The 26,362-nt window shown below is 33.4% G+C and overlaps 2 protein-coding genes and 1 long non-coding RNA gene across 4 annotated transcripts; 1 reads left to right on the forward strand and 2 right to left on the reverse strand.

The window, feature by feature from the left end:
- Window positions 1-3,202: 3,202 nt before the first annotated feature.
- LOC133696677 (translocase of chloroplast 159, chloroplastic-like) lies at window positions 3,203-7,919 on the reverse strand. The gene has a single exon (XM_062118925.1). The coding sequence runs from the start codon at window positions 7,667-7,669 to the stop codon at window positions 3,773-3,775; it is 3,897 nt and encodes a 1,298-aa protein (XP_061974909.1). The 5' UTR covers window positions 7,670-7,919; the 3' UTR covers window positions 3,203-3,772.
- A 1,915-nt stretch (window positions 7,920-9,834) lies between these two features.
- Window positions 9,835-14,406, forward strand: LOC133696042 (uncharacterized). 2 transcript variants are annotated; one of them, XR_009842598.1, is made up of 3 exons: window positions 9,835-10,101; window positions 10,277-10,327; window positions 13,626-14,406. It is a non-coding gene; the product is annotated as an uncharacterized LOC133696042 (long non-coding RNA). The 2 variants fall into 2 exon arrangements; XR_009842597.1 differs by lacking the exon at window positions 13,626-14,406 and adding an exon at window positions 11,957-12,477.
- A 276-nt stretch (window positions 14,407-14,682) lies between these two features.
- Window positions 14,683-16,413, reverse strand: LOC133696041 (uncharacterized). Its single transcript, XM_062118056.1, has 5 exons — window positions 16,043-16,413; window positions 15,817-15,923; window positions 15,581-15,725; window positions 15,268-15,462; window positions 14,683-15,161 (listed from the first exon to the last, which is right to left on the reverse strand). Exons 1-5 carry the CDS (start codon window positions 16,214-16,216, stop codon window positions 14,928-14,930), a joined length of 855 nt encoding a protein of 284 aa, XP_061974040.1. The 5' UTR covers window positions 16,217-16,413; the 3' UTR covers window positions 14,683-14,927.
- Between the last annotated feature and the right edge of the window lie 9,949 nt (window positions 16,414-26,362).

The raw sequence follows: 26,362 nt of genomic DNA on the forward strand, positions 1-26,362 counted from the left end.
TGCTTACATCAGTCTACATGTCACCATTTACTGGGGCGAGGGAGACAGTTTCAAGTTCTACAACACAGTTTTTTTAATATATTATTATTTTAATATTTCTTTAATACTTCAATGTAGTTTGTTCTTTTATTTCTCAAATAGCTGTCCAATGAATCTTTTGATTCGGAGATAGGTAGATTTTTAGATGATGAGTTGATTTCTTTTTCTGCTTGTATTGTTCTTTTTTTGCTCTTTTTTTTTTTCGAGTGTTTCAATTGGTATTTTTGCTTATCTTCGTATCCTTAAAAAATTGAATTTGAGGGGGGGTGGGGGGGAGCACCACAATGGATGCGGCAGCATGGGAAGCTGCAGGCGTTGTTTCATCAGCAGCCAGATCTTCAGCAACAAGTAGATCATCGAGCAACATCACTACGCGTAGACAAAAGTTATGATGCTACAAATATAACGTAGAGCTAAGAGTCAAGGGCCATATGTTATGCTCACATCGACAATCCATTTGAAGGATTATTATAAACCATTGCTTCATGAAGGCATCGTCACCTTACAAAAAGTTTAAGCTTATTGGCTACCAATCATTTGAGCCAATTCATATAGGTTAGCAACATTCCAGCCCTGTTCAGGCTTCTCCAGGAAATTCAGAATGTTTGTTCTAAAACTGTCAACTTTTCGAGGCACTGAAGCACATATTACGCCAATTAAAAGCTATATATGATATATTAGCAAATCTGCTCGATTATTTAACAGCATTCCATATCTTGTCAAATTTACTCCAACGAATTCTAGCATTATGTCATATTCTGCCAGTCACATTTCATTTCAGAACCTACCGAGAAGCATCAAGTAAAATCCTCTAACAGGTGTCCCTCATCCATCTTTTCATAACATCCTGATAATTTTGCTCATCACAACGCAGAATTTACCTATACAGTGATTTTATGGTGTTGGAACCATGTAGGCCAAAAGGGCAAAAGAAAACTGGCAAGCGAATGCAGCAATTGTTATAGTAGGATCATCTCATACCACCGCATAAAACACCATAAATAAATATCAAGTCACCCACTGCAGCGGCTACAACATCTAGTTAGCTCAACTATGGTATCCCCACCAGCAGCATCAGCACTGTACCTGTTAGTCCTTGGACTGGTAACAACAGATTTGGTCTCACAGCAAACTCCTGCTGCAGTATCCAACACTATTATGAAAACATGAGGTTATAGTTAGAATAATAGGTAGAATCATTTATTGACTAATTACACAGTAATAAATAAATATAGGGGTGTTTAGGAGTGTGATAACGGTTACTTTTCAAAGTGTTTTTCGCTCAGAAATGTATCAAAATTGTTTTTTTTAATTTATTTTTAACATCAGCACATTAAAATGATTCGAAAACATAAAAAAAAGAAAAATTAAAAAAGAAAAATTGAGTTTTGGCCAACCTCTGTTTGGGCCGCACTGCTAAACAGGGGCTGTACAATCTAATAAGTAGCAACAAGATCACTGGAACTGGATTTGTTTCCACTCCACTCTAACGGCTAAATAAAAATGATGATGATGTTGAATGCGGCGTTATTAGATGCAAACAGTGCAGAAAAAGGGACAAAAAAATCATAAAACCTTGCAATATCAGCTGCAAGAGTTTTGCATCCTTGTAGGACCACATGGCACTCAGCTAAAATAAAATCTCTCTCATAGTTACATGTACACCATGAAACCGGTTAAATCAGGTATCTACCAGAAAAGCAGACAATTTCAACAACCTAGGCTGACTAAACGGCTAAATATTTGCAGGCCGTGTTATGTTTTTGAGTAATGTGTCTAAAACCATCTCTTAAAAAACCATAGGTAAAAGTCCTAAAGATTGCAAACTCAGGATTTACCTGCAACACTTGATGAATCTTCCACCATGCAATCACCACCAAGTGCCCCTCCAGAGTCCAGATACATGGAGCCTTGCATTTGCAAAGGCATAAATTGCAACATTGAGGAGCGATTAGCCTTTATGGAAAGTAGCAAGTCAATTAAGACGAAAGATAATCAAGCAAAAAGACCTGCTGCTGCATGTTGATATCTTGGAGACGGAGAGACACGAGGAGCAATTGCCCATTCCCAACAAGCATCCCTGTGTAAACAAGTCCATACTTGCAAGTGGCTGAAAAAGTTGAGGCAATGAAACAAGCAACACATATTTTAGTCGATCCCTGCCAAACCTGTCAGAATTTTTTTGAAACAGAGTAATTTCACTATGTTCTTCCCATAAATAAAAATTTCCAACTGAAATGAAGATTAGGAAGGAAAGTGCCATGATTTCAAAATTATAAACTCCTTTACTAAAAATACAATTATTCTTGTAATATTGTTATTATCTAAATATACAACGAGTGCTGAGAAGATAGAATTACATACATATTTTAGTCGATTCCTGCCAAAGCTCATTAGGTGGTTAAGATAAATTCCAAGCAATTAAAGAACAGATTTGTGAGACCACATTGATCAAAAGATTCAAAATTTCAGATAAAAGAATGGAACTCAATTGACTAATGACTACAAGAGAAAGCATATGACAAGTTTCCATACCTTCAAGGACCCAACTGACCATGAACCTTATTATGGAGGGAAATAAGTAAAACAAAATGAATTCTCACTTTTGCCTTCAATTGGTTAGGAAACCTAGTTCTCCAAAATTCATCTCCTACACTTTTACATTTAGCTTTTCCAGGTTGGGTTATCTAGATTAATAAAATAAACATCCACTAATCATTCTAGTGTAATTTTACAAAGTTTTATACACATACTCGCAAGCAGACAATCAGCTCAACCCAGAATCGAGGCTGTTAAGAACTAGACAAATCAGCAACCCAAGCAACAGAGAATCAATTGAAACCAGACGCAGATACAGCTACCAACAAAAGAGACCAAAACACATCAGATAACTATGGATTCCAAAAAACAATAGCCCATAAAAAAACACAAGAAACCATATCCAAAAGAGCACGGTGAAGACTAAGAACATGACCCTGACACAAAAGCCCACAGGAAAACCAAAATAATTCCATCTTCGAAACAAGAGAAAATATCCTGACCATGGCCAAACCGAATTCCACAACTTGCAAATAAAATTCCTCACCACCGCAAAACCAGGATTCACGCATTTGACAATGATCAAGGCATATCAAAACGATACTTGCAGGTGGGCAAATCCATGTGAATCCAAGGCAATACTGTATATTATATAAATAGCTAGCTGGAATTAAAATACAAATAAACTTGGCTGGTGTTAAGTATACAGCAGTAAACCACTGTCAAAAAATACAATGAACCAAGTCCTTTTAATTTTGTGTTTCACATTCCTATATGCTCTTTCACATATTAATTAAGATAACTAGTAAAAACAAGAATCAAAAGAGTTAACAAGCCACTTCATAGAGCACTATATGTAGTCTTCATCTCATAATGTAACAACTTGGTAAGCCTAATAAATAAATAAAATGTACAGAAGACTGAACGAAGCTGTTGTGAACATGAGCATATGCAAGACAGTGAATAGCCTTTGCTGAAAGTTTATTTCCCTATGAAAACTTGGGTGATGATTAATAGCACTGATTAAACTGGAAAAAAGCACTTGATAATCTCGTATATTTGAGTGTCCTGCATTCAAACCAGGATAAATACTCTGAAGGATGAAGGACACTGCAATTGGCACAACACCAAAGTTTATTTCCCCATGAAAACCCAGGTGATGACTAATAGCACTGATTAAACTGGGAAAAAGCACTCAATGATCTAGTATATTTGTGCATCCTGCATTAGAACCAGGATAAATACTCTGAAGGATGGACACTGCAATTGGCACAATACCAATAAGTGCAGCTTGCAGTTCCGAGCTGCTCGTCTTGATGGAGATCTGGCCACTTCGCTTATTGTTCATTCCAACATGGACAGCCATTTTGGAATTCCGACCAATGGAGAATTGAGACTGTAAATGGGCCATCAGACCTAAATCACCCCTCCACTTCATCAAGGACAGACCTAAAGTGGATTGGTCCTGCTCTATAGGAAAATCTTTACTCTTGAGCCGCACTTCAAAGTTGGCTCCATAGGCAGTATCGTTACCTGATCTCACAGTGCCAGCATTTCCCACCAAAGCCAAGCGCTTTCCAACTGCAATCTGATCCTCAATCTTGAATCCAGTGACTACATTTTCACCTAGTAGAGTAACAGATATCCCGGCTGATGATTTGTTCATCTTAAACTTTTTGAGTTTGGTCTCACTTCGCAAGATATAAGCAAGCTGCCTTCCAATAGTCTGGATGTCGAATCCCGCCATAGTTGATCCATTTTCCCCATGCTTAGCGCAAATTGAAGAATCTAATTGGATATTGAAGTCTTTCTTATCTTTTGTGATTTGAACTGTAAATGCACCAGGAAACTGACCAGCAATAGCAAGATTACTTTCGATGTTAACACCATCATATCCGCAATCATGATCCCAGCCCTGGGCATCCAAAACTGGCCTGACAAGAAACTGTGATGCAGGCTCCAAAGCTCGGTACCTGTATGAAGGATTGTCACTGTCAAACGATTGTGGGAGGACAAAGTCAGGCAGAGGCACAGGCACTGATGCTGGACCTTCATCTTCCTGGTCCACATCTTCCCCAATGTCATTACTGCAATCTTTGCCTCTCTTCTTTATCTCCTTCAGCCTTTTCAAATTGTCTCTCCACTGCTTCTTTAGAAGGAGTTTCACCCGATAATCATACTCCTCAAAATAAGCTTTCTTTTGCTCTTTGCTGAGCTTCTGAACCTGAGATTTCCTCAAAGGCTTGAATGGTGGAAGCTGGTCATATTCATCCTCATCTTCTGCATCCGAATCAGGGAGGTCAACCAAGTCCATGTCTGAATCAATGTCCTCATCACCCAGATCAGTAGGGAGTTTTAGATGAGGGCGAGAATGCAACAGAGAAGACACGAGGTGGGGTAGAGGTAAAGAGCGGAGCCGTAAACCAAAAGGCTTCTTGTGGTCAATAAGATCTTGAGGCTTGGATATAGAACTTGCTTCAGACAAAACCTTCAGTGAGTAACACAGCAGTAATAATTGGGGTCTCCAGCTTTGTCCATTAGGGAGGACATTTTCTCCGTTCTCGTTCTTCAGGCACAAAGAATGATTCTCAACAAGAGACACCGGATGCTTCATACTCGGATGCATCAGGTACGAATCACCAACTCCTTGGCTGATTGCTTGCTGGATAACATGAGATCGTTGAGCAACATACACCTCAAAGGCTAGGGATGACCCAGATGGTCCATCAGGAGGAGGAGAAGTGGCATGCGTCAGAGTGACAATTGCATTTTTCCATATTGATGAAGTTAGAGTTCTGGAAAGCGAACTTAACAACAGCAAATCATTGCGATCTCTATCATGGGTGTCTAACCGGTCAACATAGAGGACAACATCTGGAGGAAACTTTTTAATCAGCTTTTTTACAGATGCTAGTATTTTCCGGTTGGTAGCCTCTTCCTTTACAGAGGACCTGAGACCTGGTGTGTCGATGATTCTGATTTTAACTCCATCAACTGTTCCAACAATCTCATTAACCCTAGTTGTGGCAGGTGCAAACGCATTGATCTCAACTCTCTTCTCACCAAAAATAGAATTAATGGTGGCACTCTTCCCCACTCCAGTTTTCCCGAGAACCAAAATGTTCAAAGAGAAGTTTAAATCATCTTTGCCCTCTGCTTCAAGCTGCATGGCCATACTCTTAGCAGTTTCAAGGCTAAACTCTCGACTAACACGTCTCCCTTCATCTGGGTCCAGCCGATGTAGCACTGATTCAACTATAGAATCTTCAGGAGACTGTCGTAGTCGCTGGACAAGCCTCAAGAACTTCACCCTTATGTGCTGTATCTTCTCTAAAATCTTCTTTTCTTCTTCACTTAAAGTACGCTTTACCATATCTGGTGGGGGAGCATGTCTCCTTGTGCGAAACTGGAAACCTGAACCAGCAGGATTTTCAAGAGAAAATAATCCAGAACCATCAACAGAGCTTAGTGCTATTCTGCCTCCATCCAATTCAGCACCAGTTGCTGCTTTTAAAAGAGCAGCAAATGCAGCAGAATCAAATAACTGTTTTCCTACTGGCTCTCTAACTACGTCTGCTTCTTCATCTGAGTCTGTATCTTCATCTGAGTCAATAGTAATCTCTCCATCTATCGTCTGCGGATGATCATCATAAGCTTCAATACCTGGGGGGGAAGAGAAGGCTGAATTTTGCTCTAATTCATTCATGATGAGCTTGGTTGTTCCAGAGCCACCAAAAATTAACTCTTCAATGTCATCATCAGAAAGTAAGCCTTTTTGTCCTCCTATTGTTTCTGAATCACGGTTTGCTTCATCTTTGATACCAGAGGAATTTGTTTTGCTTTCTCGCACATCTTCCATTTTATCACCTTCGAAGTTTTCAGGAGAAAGTAAGCCTTTTTGTCCTCCTATTGTTTCTGAATCGCGGTTTGCTTCATCTTTGATACCAGAGGAATTTGTATTGCTTTCTCGCACATCTTCCATTTTATCACCTTCGAAGTTTTCAGGAGAAAGTAAGCCTTTTTGTCCTCCTATTGTTTCTGAATCGCGGTTTGCTTCATCTTTGATACCAGAGGAATTTGTATTGCTTTCTCGCACATCTTCCATTTTATCACCTTCGAAGTTTTCAGGAGAAAGTAAGCCTTTTTGTCCTCCTATTGTTTCTGAATCACGGTTTGCTTCATCTTTGATACCAGAGGAATTTGTATTGCTTTCTCGCACATCTTCCATTTTATCACCTTTGGAGTTTTCAGGAGAATCACCATTCACCCACAAGTTCGTGGGCTGAGTAACTGTTACAACATGACCATAGTCCTCGACCAATTTAACTGAACCAGAGTCATTAGCAGAACCATTTCTCACAACCGCATCTTTAGGACCCAAAACACAACTATCAGCTCCAAAATCCCTCTCCGTTGACAGCCTAGATTTGTTGTCATCAGAAGAAGAATTACTCTGAACCAATAACCCATCTTCTTTATCTTCTTCAATATCCAGCACCTTAACTAGAGGTGCAACATCCACAATCTCTTGAGCCCCAAAACTAGGAACGTTGACAACACCTGAAAAGCTTCCATCGTCCACTTCACTCACCATTCCCACATCACCAGTCACCTTATCAAATTCATCATCATCCATTGACAACTGAGCAATAGGCCTAATTCCATTCGAATTCGCACTGTCCAACCCAACAACAGGGATAAATTCATCATTTACACCACTCTCCTCCTCCTCCTCTACCTCCTCAAGAACTGAAATTTCTTCATCTGGGTCAGCCACAAAAGGCCTAGAAACCCGATACACGCCACCAAAATCATCCTCTTCACTGTTTTCCTCATCTGGGTCGCCTACAAAAGGCCTCTCGGATGCAGAATCAAACTCTTCTTCACCACTCACAAACCCATTATCAATATTACTACCAGTACCACTACGACTACTGCCAATGTCGCTATCAGAGGTGTCAGTTTTATAACCATCTGATTGAAAATCATCAACAGTTATAGGAGCTCGGATAGGGAGAAAACCTGTGGATGATGGTAGTGAAGGTGGGGTTCCTTGTGTTGTGGAAACAGGGACGTGGATCTTTGAGGCCATGGCTTCAAGTTCTTTTTTTTATATATCAGCAAACACAGTATAACAGCACACACATAAATGCCAAAGCAAGGAAAATCTCTGGTCTGGTGAGGCAGGGCAAGGAGATAGGGTTGTGTTGGTGGGGAAGGAATAAGAGATAGGGTTTTTGCTTTTGCTGTTGTTTCAGGTTTGCCGAATTGTGATGATGCCGCTTAACAACAGGACATGTGGATTCATTGCATGAGACGGGGGGATTTAGGTTTTGTCTCTTTTGATGTTTTTCCTTTGGTTTTTGTAGGTAGTGTTTGGTAATGTGTCCATGTTTAATTTTTAAAATATTTTTTATTAAAAAAATATTTTTTTATTTTTTAAAAATAATATATCAAAATAATTTAAAATTAAAAAAAATTAAAAATACTTTTTAAACAACCGTTTGAAAGTGTTTTTTAAACTAATTTTTATTTAAAAAAAAAGAAATTATTTTTTATATATAATTTAATAATTTTAATGTATTAATATTAAAAATAAATAAATAAATATAAAATAAAAGATTATTTTAATTAAAAAATAGTTTATAAAAACATAAAACACCGTGTTACACAAGTTTACCAGCACAACATATATCTTATCTATTTGTGTGATCATTACGCAATTGAATTCCCAATTAAGATTTTCACCCACAAGTTTTCTTCTCCTAGTCAGCTTGGTTTCATGTTAGATTGATAGGTTTGTTCCTTCCTGAGTTTTTGAGGTTCGAATTTTAAAGTAAGTATTTTTTTTATAAAAAAAAAAGAATCTATTTTTAAAAAAATATTAAACTAAGTAAAAAAAACTGTAACAGCTGGAGAAGATAATTTACTACGGGTTTCAGAACATGTATAGATCATGTTTTTTAAAATTTTAATTTTTTTTTAAATAAAATTTTTTATATATTTTTAAATTTTGATGTGTTGATATAAAAAATAAATTTATTTTATTTTAATACATTTCTAAGCAAAAAATACTTTGAACTGTCACCGTTATTATAATTTCAAACACAATTGAGTTAAAAACAGTTCAAACGTGTTTTGTAATTTTTAAAATAAATTATTTTTTATTTTTTTAATATTAAAAATAAATTTTAAAAAATAAAAAATATATATATTATTTTTATACATTTTAAAATATATATATTTTAAAAAAGAACTACTTCAGACACTCTAAAACACTAACCCGGACCAATAAAATATTAGTCTAGTGATTAAGATACTGTTATATCTCTGTAAGGATAAAAATATAAATTCGATTCTTAAAAAATATATTTATTAAAAATAAAAACTATAAACCTTAAACAAAACTAATTTTATCTTTTAAAATAATGTGAGGATACTTTGATTAAAAAAAAACACTCCCCCCGATATCTTTACTGAGCCAAAAGAAAGATTAATGGTCGAACGAACAAAAGAAAAAAGAAAAAGAAATGGTAAATTCCCAAAGGAAAAATTCTAGAGTTTGTCCAAGCAGCCCCCTACCGTATCCTGAAGATTTTTAATTAAATTAAGGGCCCCTTCATCTTCGAAGACATCAAATTTAATTTGAGTCACGGCATTACAAAGTAAAACATGCGATCATAGCTTCTATTTAGTATCAATTCTATTTCGAATTTGAAGGGTCAGATGATTTATTATTTTTTTTAGTAGAACAATCTTGTTTAAAATAACGTTTGATTATTATTTAGAGATAAAAAAACAAATCAGCATTACTTCCTGTTTTAAAATATTTACCCTTATATTTTTGATCAAATATATTAGTGTTTAAGAGTATGGTAGTTGTTATTCTTTTTAAAAAATATTTTTTGTTTAAAAACATATAAAAATAATATTTTTTTATTTTAAAAAAATTATTTTTTAACATCAATACATTAAAATGATATAAAAATATCAATAAAAATCAATTCAAAAAATCACAAAACACACAATTTCAACAATAAAATCAAACATTACATCATCTACCACATTTCATGGAACAAATCTTTTTCAAGAAGATGTTTGGCGTTGCGGCTGCTAGTGTGGTTATGTTAAAACGCAATTATATAGTGTTTGATCAGATATCAATTACACTTTTATGCATCTGGGTCCCACCAGAAACTGAGGCCAAGCCTCTGTTTCTGAAAAGCAATTCTCATTTGCTTTTGCGTGTATTCTCTCTCTTTGAAAGCATTCTCTCTCATCTTCATCACCAAAAATTTTATAGAGGAGAAAACTATTGGAAAAAAAAAAATACCAAAATATCTCACAGATCTGAAAATCAACAATACCATTACTAACAATTTCTGAGATATATCATTATCATCTCATTCCCAAAAATTTCCAATCTTGTTATTCCCCTTTGTTCCCTTCTCTCGTCTTTATTCTTCTAACTTGCCTCTTTTTATTTCTCTAGAAGTTTTCCTTGCTAGACTTGTTCAACCAAAGGTAATTGTCAATGATTAATAAGCTCATTCATCAAAGCTTTGTATTGTTTTTTTTTTCTGTAAATTAAAATCTTATATCAATGCACCCCTTTCTTCATTCATCTTCAAGTCGGATCAAATTCAATGTAGATTTTCATATGATGTTTCTAACATTTCTTTACTATTTTGGTTTGCAGAAATAAACAGCAGATCCGTATTGGAGAAACTTAAACGAGATAAGAGTAACCGTGAGTTTTTATTTATTTCCATCTTAAAATTTATTTTAATTATCTACAAATTTTAATTTTTGTGATGCTGCATTGTTTTTGTTTTATTGTGATTAATTATCAATGTTGTTAATTAACTACAAATTATTGCACTTGTAAGCAACCTATTCTTGAAAATATATTATTTTTCTTTATATATATTTTTTCTCTGTTGAAATTACTCATGTTTTATGGAGTTTTGTATGTTTGATTAATTTATTAACATGGGTTTCGTCTGTTCTAAAATGGGTTTCCTTTAGTTTGACTAATAGTTGGATTTAATTGTTGCTTCTTTTATTTTATTTTATTTTGTATATAGCTGGAAAAAAGTGTAATATTTTGTTTTGTAAGGATTGAATTATGGTGTTATGTAATTGATGAAGTTATAAGGTTTTTTTTGTTCATATAAAGGAGTAAATAACCATCTTGTTTGTAACAATCAAAAGTTATGAATTGTAAATTGGGCTTGATTTGTAGAAAATAGTGTTTAAAGTCTTGAACAAATTCACTTGGTTTGTACTATATGATTGTGATGCTAGCTCTGATATATGTCCCTTATGCTTTCCATTTGATATCGAGGGAAACAAGAAATCTAAAGGCATCCAATGCTTAAACAGAACTGAAATTCACTTAAAAAAAACTGACAAGAATAATTGTTGCTCCAATAATAACCCTAACAAATAGATAAGGTAGTTAGTTTCAAAACTTGAAATCCAATAAGTAGAAAGCCGGGAAATGAACAAATTAAAATTCATTGTTGATTTTTACAGTAAGCAAGCGCATGACTTGTCTATACTCATCTTTATAATTACCCCTCATAGCCTACTGTTTTTTATTTTGTTTTGTCTTACAAATTATTAAAACTACATTGTATCAACACCTCATGCTTTCAGTTTTCCTTAAAGAAGGGTTGTTAAAGTGTTCTTTGTTAAATATATTCAATAAACTAAAGTCTTTCACAACATGCATTTTATACTTTTCAGTTTTCCTTCTTATTTATAATAAGTATTTTGTATTTGTGTTAATGTTGATTTTTACATATAACATGATATCATTGCTTATTTTCTTTTGTTAAATGTTTTAAAAGATACAATGAAAGGTCTTGAATCTATTGATAAGGCTGCTTGGACAAAGAAAATATTACATACATTTTGTGACCTATACATTAAAGCCATTGATATGGGAATGAGACCTAATACTCATTTTGATAAAACGAGATGAAAATTTCTTATAACATCATTCAAAGAACAAACTAGTCATGCATTCACTAAAACACAACTGAAAAACAAATAGGATGGATGCAAAAAGGATTTTAGGATATGGACAAAGCTGATTTCTGAAACTAGTGTGGGTTGGAGTAATGAATTAGAAACAATTTTAGCTAGCGATGAGTGGCGGAAAGCAAAAATTCATCTTAATTCCTCATGATCCTAACAATTTCATTTGTTGTTGTCAGATTTCATAAATTTTTTAAACACATGATGTTGCATTAATTATTTTTATTTCTTTTATGTATGAAATTAGAGGAGCCAAAAATTTTAGACATGCTAGTATTGAACCATCTTTGAAGATTGAATTTAACAGAATGTATTCCAACATTGTTGCTACTAGAGAGTATGTATGGGCTTCATCGCCAGGAGTACTTGGTGGCAATGATGTCGATCCTGACACAAGTAATGTCAGCATTAATGGTGTTGATCTGGAAGAAGGAAGCGATGATTTGGAGAAGGATGGGATTCCAAATTTGGAGAATGACATGTCTCGAATGGTTGGCGGGGTGAATATATAGAGCAGCGGCAACACAAAGAGTAGTGACAAAAGAAAAGAAATAGATCCTTCTAAGGTTCGAGGTAGAAAGAAAAAGACGTTTTAGAATTGGTGTTCAGCTGCTGTCAATGTGGGATCAAATACTTGAGAGTATGTCGACTAGAAGTGATTCCACTTCTTTGCATATGGATCGACAAGGCTGTAGTATTCCACTCAATTCATAGAGTTTTAATTGATGATGATTTTCATGACTTTGTTATGGAGTATCTGAGTTTAAGAAGAAAAAGAGAAATGTAATCTAGTATGGATGGTCTTGAAGAAAAGTTGAAATGATTAATGCGAATATATGCACGACGTAAACGTGCTTCGCTAACATGGTATGATTTTATTTTCTAAACGTTAATTTATTAACTATGTTAAAGTGATAGTTAAATTTAATTTATTATGTTATTTGACATTCTTGATAATTTATTTATACATGTTTACATTTGCAGAATAATGAACTGACAGTTTTGAAAAGAATAGTTTCCAGTTGCATAAGTTAGTTTTATTCATTGTTGTAATTATGGACTTTTTATGTGAGTTATCAGACTATTGGGTTGCCTGTATTTATTTTTATTCAGATTGTAATTTAAAAGACTAGTTGTTGTTCCAAAACAGATTCTCTTTTACGAATGTTGTGTTATTGCATTGTTTAGCTCGATGTTGTTTAATTTAATGTAAACATGTAATATTTTAGTGAGTATAACTATTTACTATAAATATGTAATTCTTTTATTTTTATGAATGTTTATTTCAATAATTCAATATGTATGTCTGTTGTGAATATTGGTGGAAATAAATATTACAAAGTGCAACGGTTTGGAAGGGAAATTTTTGAAAAATTCATGTTACGATATGTGACTTTTAATATAATACCATACTTTAAAAAATAGGGAAGGAAACCTTGTATAGTAGTAGCTTTATTACCCAAAAAAGATGGATGCCAACATAATAAAAAATGAAAAGTGGGAGAATGATAATAAAGGTGAAGACAATCAGCCAGAACAAGAAAAATATATAAAAAGAAGAAAATAAATGGTACAAAAATAAAGAATGGTCAAAGGCTATAAATGAATGTCTATTTGATAAAAGCTGCCAATAAAAATGATGAATGTGATAAGTTTTAAAGTGCAACCGGCCAAGCAAGAAAAAATTCTAAAATTATAGGGATAAAAAATCTTGAATAACAAAGAAAAAAATGCAAGGATAAAGAATCTTGAATAATAAAGGCAGGATAATAATTTGCTAAAAACCACATAAAAGTAACAAGATGTTTGATATAAAAAAATATTTATATTTAAATTTTATAGCTTGAAACTTGTATAAATAATTATATTGAAATTGTATAAATAACTATATTGAAAGCAAAACATGTACAAAAAGATAAGTAGATTTCTTTTGTATATTTTATAATGATCCAGATGCCTCCTAATCAATGCTCTAATATGGAAGGAAATTTGATTCTTTGCAGGAACTTCATGAGGCAGTGAAATCGCATTCGAAGAAGGTTATTGTTGTGAAGAAAGGGGCAGCTTAAGCTCTATGTTGGACAACCATTTTCTGAGGAGGAGATGGCTTTGTACTCTTTGCTGGAACAAAATTAAAGCGCCTAAATAAATCAGCAAGCAGAGAAGACATACGAACCAGACGTGGTTTCTTTTATGAGTTTACCTAACAATGGAAGCCACTGTCAATCTGCAGGCTTATTCTTATTAGAAGTTCCCTTTCGGAGTTGGTGACTCTGCATGACAATGAGAAGTTACCGGTGGAGTTAAGGAATTTGCATGCTTATGTGAAGTTAGTGGGTGGAGTTGAAGGACTTTGCATGCCACTGGTCTTCTAAATATATGAATCCACTGTTACCAGGAAATTACACTGGCCATTCAAACCAGAAATTCCCAGCATGGCTTGCTGTTCCTCACCATCAGCTGTTCTCATAATCTGAGCCAAAAAGATGATACTTTTTCTATGGTTTGCGAGTGACAGTTTTGTCTGCTAATGGAAGTTTAAAAGATACAACCACTCAATTTTGTGCAGGGAAAGACTTGATTCAAGTAGGAACTAAATCGGTGTAAACGATTATTTTTCTTCTCATTTGAAGGATTCAGTACTCCTGTACTACTTGCTCGATAAGCATTCACTTTGATTCTTGCTTTTTTTCCCTGTCAACGCAAACAATTTGTTCGGCGAGAATTTTTGCACCAGTTGTGACACATCAAGGTTATGCTGATGGCTGAAGCCTGAAAGATACATTGGACAACAGTTAACCTTGTAATTTGATTCAATAGAAAAGGGCAGTAGCTCTGAGCCAATGACATGCTGCGGCAGTGAAAAGATTGAAAACCCAAGGATCCATAACAATGCTGCCTTTAGCAGCTACTAAAAGCAAACAGGAGAAACCTAGATCCAATAATTCCAAGAAAAGCTGTGAAACTGGATCCTATCATGTTAATCAAAGCCATTTCTTGGTATGTAAAGTTGGACAACATCACAAGAACGAATGCTAATGCATTTCATGCTTTGCCATCTTTTAATCAAATGAATCTGTACGATTAGCAATGAAATCCAATAGTCCTGTATACCACATCCTCTATTTTTTCAACAAGCAAATGCAGAACTGAGAAAAAAGAACTTGAAACACCAACCACATCACCAGAACACCTGTTACTAAATCATGTAAAAATAGAATTTACACAAAAACTCAAGGTATTAACTTCTTCGCGTGGTTCTGTTGCCTCTGCTGATAGAGTAAACATTATCACAACACGGAAAATTATTGAGAACTAGTAATTTTGACCATAGACTGAGCATGAATAGGTGGTAAACTGGATTGGCAAAAGTTTTGCCATGATTCCTGCTTCTGCTCCTCATTTCTGGTATATGCTTCATATATACAAGTCACGATGTTCCTTGCCGCTTCTCTTGCCTCAGGCAATCTATCATTCAACAAATCTGCAGCCATTTGAACCAGCGAAACCAACCCAAATTCGTTCATTGCTTCTAGGCCCTGAAATCAACACCACATAAACTCTCACCAGTTAAATATCATTCTCCCCTTCACAAGCTAAACTCGGCAACATGAATACAAAATATATAGCTTTATATAATTTTACCATCTTGGAGACAGAGTTAGAGATTGTTATGGCAGCTTTGGCCCTGATTCTAGGGTTGATATGTCTAACATAAGGCCGGAGCTTATTGAGCAAAGGCAGAGGGGTCATGGATTTCACCATTGCATTTAATGCTTTATCTGCTTCTTCACACACGAACCTTTTGTCTTGGGAAGCTTTCAGTAGTAGTTGCAACAGCTGTGCAACCACATTACAATCCAAAAACATTAACCACGATTCAAACAAGAAACATAACAAATCAAAATGCAAGCCGCAACAAATTAGGAATTGAAAAAAAAAAGTCACCAGTCCTCACCAAGTTATCAAATGCGTTATTAGCAGAGTCAAGTGACTGGTCACCAAAGACCTTGAAAATATCAGATGAAGCCATGATAGATGTCTTGCACAAAGCACTTCTTGGATTCTTCATAGCTTTCACCACCATTAACATCACCTTTTCCCTATAACAACATATTTACCCAAAACCCCATCATCAAAACACTTCAAGAAACACTACTGATCATCTCAAATCTGAAAAAAAAAAACCCTTACAAGATTGGCAGCAAGAGCAACGAGTGATAGAGTGCAAATCTCCTAACATTATTCAGCGACTCGCAAACCCTTGTCCAGTCCTTTGAATCTAACTCTTCTACTAAACCCTGAAAAAAAAGAACCCAAAATTAATATCCACACAAAAAAAACCCATCAAAATCTAAAATGAAATGGCATCTGGGTATGGGTCTAAAAATAAAGAAAGATCCAAAAAAGAAAGACTTGCCTGGATCTCGGATTCAGGATCTGAAATGGGTTCAAGATTCTCAGAAGAGATATAATCAATGATCGGATCTGCAGGAGGAGGAGGCAATGATGCAATCTTGCTTTCTTCATTTACTCCAAATTTGGCAGTTTCATGTGGAAGTGGAAGAGCGTTGTCAATAGGTTTCAGTGCCATTTCTTTTGACCAAAGTACTGTGAAAGAAAGATTGATTTTTGAAATCAAGAAGAGGGTTATGCTATGTTATTGATGCTTTCTTCTCTTGCTTGGCTTGGCTTTGGGTATGCAAAATGTGAGGATGGGTGTATGACTGAGAGAGTGATGAGACAATTATAGAAACAAAGAAGCCCTTTTTTCAACTTCCTTTTCTACTCCATTTTGTACCTCGTACTGTGATGTTTATACCAGCTGCCGGTTTAGATAAAATTTGAAATTTTTTAAAAATTAATTTTATTTTTAAATGAATTTAATATAATAATATCAAAAATTATTTTTAAAATATTAAAAAAAAAATTATTTTAATATAATTCTTAGTAAAAAGCAATTGGTATCACACTCTCAAACTTCCTTTAAATCATAAAGTAGTTAAGAGTCGTAAATTTTTTATGTGTTTTTTATATAAAAAATCAAAATATAAATTCAAATGATTATGAAAATACCTAATTAAATAAATTGATATTAATCTATGTAAATAAATAAAAAATAATGATCTATAGTAACTAAAAAAAATTTAAAACAATGAAGAGGTAAATATATATCAATATATTCAATCACACAAAATAAGATACTTACTGATTGAATTTATTGAACTTGTTTATTTAAATCAACTACACAAAAAGATCTTTTAAAAAATTAATTAAAAGAATGAGGGTGAATATCAAAATAAAAAAAAATTAATTAAAGGGCAAAAAAAAATCTTAAATTGAAGGGTTAAATTAAATTGAAAAATAACTTTAACTAGAAGAAAAACAAATCAAAAGAATGAGGGTTAAATTGAAAAAAATAAAACAATTGAATGATGAAATTGAAAGTCAATAAAACTTTAACAAAATGATCAAAGAAAAAAAATTAAAAATTAAAAGAATAAAGACCAGAATGAAAAAATATATATGAGAAACTATAATTAAAGGATTAAATTGAAAACAAACAAAACTTTTATAAAAGTTATAAGAACGAAATAAGAAACAAGAATGAGGACTGAGATTAAAAACTAAAAAACAAAAAGGACAATTATGCACTTTATATAGCAATAACAATCTGACCACCATACGCTGTCATACACCACACCATGAGGAAGAGGACACGGTGACATTTTAAAAAACACAATGAAAAGTCAGGTTTGGCCATTGAGCAATGTCACACGTGTTGCCCAAATGGTGTGGATGCCACCCACTCATTGATGCGTAATGAGCATGCGTCAACAACTTTCTTAAATAAAAAATTCAAAATTCAACATAAAAATACCAAAATACCCCATATAACCCTGAAAATTACTAAAAAAAACATACGTGAAAGGATAAGGTAGCGTTTGTTTACGCTGCTGCGGCTGCGTTTTGAGTAAACCGTATATTTAAGTTGTTTGGTAAAGAAAAAAAATGAGATTTACGGTGCATGGGCCCCATTGTTTACTGCGTTTACAACGCAGAGGGAGAAGAAGCAGCTTGGAGTTGTTTTTTTACAAACTGTGTTACAGCACAGTAACCAGAGGCGCACAACTGAGCTTCATTCTAGTAACCAGAGGCGCATGTTTTTTCTTCTTCTTCTAGTAACCAGAGGCGCACACTTTTTCTTCTTCTTCTGCACTTACATGTCTCCACTGTTCACGTGAACAGTGGAGACATGGAAGTGCAGAAGAAGAAGAAGGAGAATGAGGGGCAGAGGAAAACAGGGAAAGAGTCCAACTCCAGCACCAAGCAAACACTATGAGAGGAGAAGGAGCAGAACAAAGGAATAGAAAAGTGCTCAACTTTCTTCTTCCTCCCGCTTTACTTTTATCAACATTACACTGTTCAAGTGAATTTTAATTCACTTGAACAGTGTAGCAACACGCGTGAATTTAGTACACGTGTGTTGCTTTGCCCAGCCGAGTCACTGGCTTGGGCCAGTGACCAGGTCGGGCTGGCTAGGTTTAGCCCAGCCCATATGGGTCGGACCGGGTCCGATCCAAATCTAAATGCATTGACCCGGGTCTGTTCCAAACCTAAATACATTGAACCGGGTGTGACCCAGTAAAATAAAAAAAATCCAATAATATTTTACAGATATTATGTTTTATTTGAAAAACTAGTGTTAAATATTATTCAATGACGCTACATTAATTAGACGGAAATTGTTTGATGAGGTAGCATTTGCAGAATTTGATCACAATCCTAATTTTGTTTCTGATTATATTTTACCTGATATTGTTGCACTCTTAAGAAATTTGTGAAAAATGTAGTCCTTGTCTGATGTATTTCATACGTAATGGAATTGTAGATAGTTTAATGGAACAATAAAAAATATTTAAGTATTATTTATTTCATGATGTAATAGCAATAGTTAATCTATAATATTTAAATTAAAAATCATAAATATTAATATATATTTTTTAAAATTATTTTATAATCTCAATTTCAAAAGCATTTTTAACCAAACACATTAAACTACTTTTTGTTCAACCTCAATTTCAACCATAATTTTAACCAAACACATTAAACTACTTTTTGTTCAACCTCAATTTCAACCACAATTTTAACCAAACATATATTTTTCCAAACCAACTTCAACTAAAAGTACTTTTTATAAAAACAACTTTTTTCAAACCACAACCACAACAGTTACCGCAATACCAAAGACACTCTAAGAGTACCCACGAATACATACCTTATTTTTTGTGTTTTCCAAGGTCAAATAAATATTTTAATTGTATATAAAGAAGGGAAAAACAACAAAAACTTTGGTCAACAACTCTATATATTTTTTATCCTAGGGGAAAAATAATTATTTTTACTATTTAAAAGTTTATTAAAATTAAAAAAAAGATTTAAATTCTTTTTCCACTCTCCAAATCTTCTTAATCATTAAGGTTATGTTTGGTATTGCATTAATTTTTGTGGTTAAAAAATAAATTAAAAAAAATTAAAAATTATAGTTTTTTCATAATTGAGGTTTTAAGAGAGCATTTTTAGTGAAGACATATAAAAATATAATGTGTTTTAATTAATTAAATACTTTCAAAACTATGATTATGACAAAACACAATTCCAACCATACTTAAATGTCAAGCAACCCCTAAACCAATTCCTCTTGATTGTCCTTTAAACTTCAAAAATTAAATAATTAGCTTCTAAATCAATATCAATTATGCTTAATTTATTTTTTAAAAATATATCTTCATGGCCCATCAATTTTTCCATTTGTTCTTCTTAGAAAAATGAATTGAAAAGAAATATGAAAATGATTAAGGATACTAGTTAATTAGCTTGTGAAACTAAAATAATTGTTTAATTTGTTTTACAAAACTAAAGGGACTAATTTATAATTTACTCAAATCCTACACAAATAGTAGAAAACTAGACCTGTGACCAGCGCTACGTTGCGAGGCAATCATTTTTTCAATGTACAATAGGGATGTTTAGGCAATGATAGTATCTATAAAGAAGAAAGAAAAACTTGATGCTCGAGTCATTAACTTAACTGAATCCAATAAGGTCGAGAAATGTGATAGTATGATTTAAACTATAAGTAATGATAGCATGCAAACCGTACAAAAAATATTTGGTCACAATTAACTAAAATAAATGAATCACCAATATTATACCTAAAAGGAGAAGAAAGAAAAGATCGATGCAAACTCATCATCATTTCATTGTGGACATTGTCCACCACTAGAAGAGCTTGTTGAGATGGTCAAAACCCCACTGCAAAAGACTATATGACAACATTAAAAGAAGTCATATAGGTCGCTAGAGTAATGACTTATAAAAGAAAACAAAAAAAGAAGAAGTGACCTTTCGCTTATATTCAACCAATCAATTCTATTTAACTAAATAATAAAATTTATTTTTAAAAAATAAACTTAATAAAGAACAATAAATAAAAATACTTGAGAGAACACAAATCAAATAAAAAACAAAGGACATAAAAAGCTATAAAAAAATAAAGCTCAATCTCCAATTAAATAAATAATGAAGGATAAAAACAAAAAAAAAATTAGTTTTATAAAATATAAACAAAACAAATAAATCCCAAGCAAACCCTCTAAAGGTGGGCTAATTTTCAAAATTTGAAACCCATGAAATCCTATACACGGGATTAATAAAGAAGCTAAAATCCAAAGAAATTAAAAATTGAAGGATGAAATCGAGTTAAAAAAACAATTTTAAAAACTTAGCAAAGTAAATAAAAAGAATCAAAAGAATGAGGGTTGAATCTAAAAGAAAAAAAATAATGGAGGGTGAAACCGTAAAAAAAATATGCTCTAAATATTATTTCAAATTCTATACATATCAATTAAAAGAATGAGGATTAAATTTGACAAATCAAGAGCTCGAATGAGGATGAACTTGATATAAAATTTTCATAACTTATTTAAAATAAAGCAAACAATAACTAAAAGAAAAAGGGATTAAATAAAACAGAAAGAGAAGTGTAATGGTTGATCTGAAACATTGAAAGGCAATGCAAATAACGAGGAAAAGAGAGGAAAGAAAGGAGAGGAAAAAAAGAATGGCCACCAATGATAAATTGGCGAACTTCGATGTGCATGCGCTGCCTTTTCATGGAGAATATTTTAAGACACATCATACCCCACCCCAAAACAACAATCTTGATTATCATAATCAACCACACGCGTTAGCCTTTTTTTAATTCATTTTTTATTTAGTAAAATAATAAGATGACCCCACTAGTAGTTAGAAAAAAAATGACAAAAATACCATTTAACATAAGGCTTAAATTATTTAAACTCAAGGGTGTTAAGGTCTTTTCACTGTTTATTTGTAATGAGAATATACGTAAGGCCTCTTCAAGCATTAGTAAGTTTTCTTTCCATTCCAAGGGTAAATAGCTTATTTTATTGTGTATTTTATTTTAAAAGACAAAAGTGATGTGCCTTGGGTTTCTAACCCGAACAAACTAGTAATATGATATGAAGATGAAGGAAGATAGGTTTGATTATATGGTTTTTCTTATGATGTTTAGGTTGAAAATTATATGATTTGTAATGAAAATGAGGGATAAAGTCTGAGTGAATCTCTTTGATAAGTAAGACATACCACAAAGGAATTCTAATCAGGATAAAGGTACCACACTCATTGCGATTAAAAGTAATAAATCTGATTTGTTTTTCAACCAATTTTAAAAATGAAAGAATAAGGAAAAATTCTCTCTAAATGAGAAGTTGAAAAGTTTTATATTGTTTCCAAAAGTTTCTAATACTTGTTCAGAAACATCATTTTATACTTGGAATAATCCTTCAAGTCTAGGAAATACCAAAATGACATAATTGAGATCCAGATAAATAATTTTGTTCATAAAATTAGACAAATAATAAATAGCACATATTTTTTTGACTTATAGAACACACATACACAGAGACACACACACACACATACACACACATATAAAAATAAAACAACTATAACTTCTCACACACAACTCCAATGCATGCATGGTTATATAATTTGGAAAGATGACATTTTGAACTTGAAAACCATATAGAATAGGTTTGTTTTTCAATGCAATAAGGTGGTGAAAATTCAGACTCAAATCGACCTAAGGGCTGATAGAAAACCCAAAGTCTCTAAAACTCTCAAATCATGACCTAGATCTTATTTGAAAACAAACAAAAAAACATATCTGAACCATTTCCATTCAGTTTATAAGCCTCCAAACTTCAGTCATGTTAATCAAACTTGTTAAGACACTTTGTAGTTGTTTCACCGGAACTCTCATCATTGGACCATCTAAATACCCATACACATTAGAATCAACCCCTTCCATGTTATAATCATAATGCATATCATCACCCTTGGGTTGAAAGTGATTTGTCCTCAAAACAGAATCGTCAACATCTTCCAAGTAAAGTGACAAGTGTTTTACATTAAAAGAAGCCGAAACATTGTACTCACCAAGAAGGTCAACCTTGTAAGCATTATCATTTAACCTTTTGAAAACTCAAAATGGTCTATTAAGTCTAGGTATTAATTTGGACTTTAACTTGCCTGGAAATTTGCCTTTGCTAAAATGAATTCAAACAAGATCTCCCGGGTCAAATCTGACCATCTTTCACCGTTTATTAGCAAGTTTTGCATACTTTGCTGTCTTCTCGATATGAGATTGAATCTTGATTTGTCCATCAATTTGCATATTACATGTCATACTAAATAGTAGTTTTATTCCAAGCTTCCTTTAAAGAAACTTCCAAAAATGGTTTAAGAACTTTTCATCATAATCAGACACAATACTTTTAGGGACTTTATGTAAACATACAATTTCTCTAAAGAACAAATTAGCAATATTCATAGCATCATCAGTCTTATGGCAAGGTATAAAATGTGACATTTTAGAAAATCGATCAACCACAACCATGACTATATCCTTTCCATATTATGTTATAAGAAATCCAAGTATAGATTCCTTGCTAGCATTTGTCATAACCTAATTCTAGGTTATTCCTAAAAAATCACCTTTTTTAAAATAAAAATAAAATAAATAAAATAAAGGTTGGTAACGTGAAGAAAACAGGTTGGGGAATACAACTGCAATTTTAAAGAAAATTCAAGGCCTAATTGTATCCCATTATGCCCAAAAATGAAGAAACAATGAAAATTCAAGGTCAAATTAAATGATTATTGGATGAATTTGCATAAAAATTCAGTCCAAGGACATAATTAAATTTTTAATAGGCCAATTTAATTTAATCATGGGCCAAATTGATTTTTAATTATGTTTAAGAATTAATTTTGGTTCAATTGAAGGATTTAATTAAGTAAAAGGACTTAATTACACTTTAAATAGGTCAAATTAATTTTATTAGGGGTTTAATTGGTGAAAAATTAAGTTTAAGAGCCCAATTCGGGCTTAATTGAGAATATTGGAATTTTAAAAGACCAAATTTAATTTTATACCAAGTTAATCGGTTGAAATCATAGGTAAAATTGCAAGAAAATTAAAGTTTTAGGGTCAATTAGGGGTCTAGTTGAATATTTTTGCAGCCAAAGACCAATTTGTAAAAGGCGTCGAACTACAAGGGCTTAATTGATTGAAACCGGGGGTGAAATTGAAGAAATTGAAAGTTTAATGATTAATTAAGGGTTAAATTGCATAAATCCGAGACCAAGAACCAAATCGCAATAGTCGCGTAACTTCAGGGTTCAAATTGAAGTTCATTAGGGGCTTAATCATATTAAATCGAAAGTTTATGGTCAATTAGAGGTACAATTGCACAAATGTGTAAGCTGGAGACTAAATTGAAGATCAACAAAAAAAATCTCTAATTCAACCTAAAACGACACCATTTTGATTTTTTTTTTTAAAAAGGTCAAATGACGCGTCGTTTTGTCACTGTTTATTGTCTTCCCTGATTTTGCAATACTGCTCGGGTGACTACTTTTCAGATGCATTTAATACCTTATATGTCCACCAAAATTGACAATACATGAACCAAAATAGTCACCTGACATCCCTTTATCCCTGAGTATAATCCGTTCAGGATCATTATCAAAACAGCCCCGACGCTGACTTAAAGTAGCCAACTCAGGCAGCCTTGAACTGTCAGATTTGACAGTTCATGGTGCCTATTTTGAATCAACAGTTGGGATCTTTACCAACCGAATCAAGAGTTGGAATTTTTCCCTTGTGAATACAAGATTACCCTCTTCCAATTTCTATAAATAGAGGTGGATTTCATGGCCTGAGTAGGAAGAAAATGAGGTGTAAAATCAGTCAAATATCAGCTTCCCCTCCCTAATTTTTTCTGCAACAAGTTCTCTCTCTTCTTTCTATCTTCATCATGACCTTCGGCCACCACCACACTCACCATCGGCTTGAACACCATTGTCTCCACCAACCCAGACCCTTACCAGTGGCAGAACAACCGTCGTGAACTCCTTCTTCTTCCCTTTACAAATTTTCTTCTTCTTCTTTTCATTCCTCTGCCACCGACCGCCAACTTTTCCACCGTTCCTCGCAACAACAACGCCCGAACCATCAGCTCAACCTCCTGATCACGACCGTGACCATTGCCTTCAATAGTCTTCTCCTACACTTGTCTCCATCTTCTGCAACCTTTTTGGTTGCATGCAGAATGTGAACTACTATTTACATTATGCAAATAATTCACTTATATGGTGGGCCTGACCTGATTTGGCCCAGCCCAAATGGTTGGGCCTATTCCGGCCCACTCTTGAAAAGAAAAAATATTTGTTGAGCCGAGATCGATCCAACCCAATTATTATTAGACTAAGTCTGACCTAGTTAGCTAGGCCGACCCCGCCCAAATATTTATTATAATATTATATATTTATATTTATATATTTAAAAAAACAAAAAAATCCAAAAAAAATTTCAAAAATCATTTCAATATTTTTTTTAATTTTCTCAAATTTTTTTCTACCAATTTTGCATAATATCGGGTTGTATATTTACACTGTAAAATACAAATCCGGTATTAAAATACCCGGTTTACTCTAAAATATTTCAAAAAAATTCAAAACATTTAAAAAAAAGCTCAAAAACTTTTAAATTAATTTCTCATTTCAAAAATAAAAAAGGAAAAAAAAATTCATGCATATGTCTAAATCCTAAAACTTTTCTAAGCATATTTTCATAAAAAAATTGCATCTTTCTCATCTTTCAAAAATCCAAGAAAATGGATATCATAACCAATTTGTGATAATCTATTAGGGTTTGGCAAAAATATTAAAAACTTTTTTCCAATCATTTGTTTAGGGTCCAGAAGTAGACTTTAATATCCGTGGGGTGTAAAATTACATGATAAAGCACACCCTTCGGTATTAAAGATACAACGTATAAAAATGCAATGCTAAAATTTAGAATTTAGAACAGTAGGATTTAACCTGATAAGGTAAAGACTTTCTCATGAAGAGAGATCTACCTTAAACCTTAGAAAAGACCAACGAATAGAAATTCAACTTAGAAAAAAACAATCAAATAACAATGCAGCTTACCTTAGGTAGAGTGCATTGGGGGTGATGTGTCTTTCCCTTGCACAACCAGTCTTTTACCAAGACTCTCGCAGACCACAGGTTCCTAGTGATCATAATACTAGGTGGCGACTCTTGAATATTAATCAAAATTTTATGATTAAATCCAAAAACCTTTCCAACACAACACCTCATCAAGAGGCATGAAAAAAGCCTTAGCCATTGCCGACGACGTCGCGACGCGACCCCGCGACAATATTCATCAATGGATGCTTCGAAATAGACAACAACATATATAACTCATATGCATTCTCCTTGCTCTTAGCCTTCTTGCACACAACACATCTCCCAATCACTTTGCGAACATCCTTCAACATGCCAGGCCAAAAGAAATGTTCTTTTAGTAGCTTATAAATCTTTTTTTCACAAAAATGACCACCAAGACCACCATCATGAGCCTCTCGTACAAGCAAACCCCATAAAGAACCTGAAGAAATACACATTCTACCCATCTTGAATAAGTAACCTTCATGTATAAAGAACCCATCACAAACTCCTTTAGCACATTCGACAACCACATTAGCAAAGTAATAATCATTAGTATATTGATCTTTTACTTGTTTAAAACCCAACAACCTTGCATTCAACATAGAAATTAGTGCATACCTCGTAGAAATAGCATTGACAACTAAATTAACTTGTCTCTTTTTATACTTTATGACATATGAAAATGACTTTATAAACTCTACCTCCTTAGCATGTCTTTAGTTTAGCTTCTTTGACCCTTGATATATTTTAAGGATTCATGGTTAGTATACGCAACAAACTCATTTGGTAATAAATAGTATTGTCATACCTCTAGATCTTGAGTTAAAGTATAGAACTCTTTGTCATAAATTGATTAGTTCAATCATATACCATTTAGCTTTTCTCTAAAGTATAAAATAGGCCTTTTTTCTTGTAATAACACAGCCCCAATTCCAACTCTGGAAGCATTATACTCTATCTCCAACATCTTAGAAAAATCTGGAAGTGCTAAAACAAGAGCAATACATAACTTCTCTTTAATCAACTCAAAAGAATTCTGTGCATTTTTGCTCCATCGAAACTCTTTTTTTTTTCAAACATTCAGTTAAAGGTGTAACTATAGAGCTGAAGTTCTTATCAAATCACCAAT

The sequence above is a fragment of the Populus nigra genome, chromosome 6, assembly GCF_951802175.1.
Source record: "Populus nigra chromosome 6, ddPopNigr1.1, whole genome shotgun sequence".
Lineage (NCBI taxonomy): Eukaryota > Viridiplantae > Streptophyta > Magnoliopsida > Malpighiales > Salicaceae > Populus > Populus nigra.

Coding starts and splice junctions, on each gene's coding strand:
- LOC133696677 (XM_062118925.1), bottom strand. CDS start 7,669: ATGGCCTCAAAGATCCACGTCCCTGTTTCCACAACACAAGGAACCCCA.
- LOC133696041 (XM_062118056.1), bottom strand. CDS start 16,216: ATGGCACTGAAACCTATTGACAACGCTCTTCCACTTCCACATGAAACT. Junction 15,726..15,816: donor TTGCTCTTGCTGCCAATCTT/GTAAGGGTTTTT, acceptor ATGTTGTTATAG/GGAAAAGGTGATGTTAATGG. Junction 15,463..15,580: donor ATAACGCATTTGATAACTTG/GTGAGGACTGGT, acceptor GTGGTTGCACAG/CTGTTGCAACTACTACTGAA.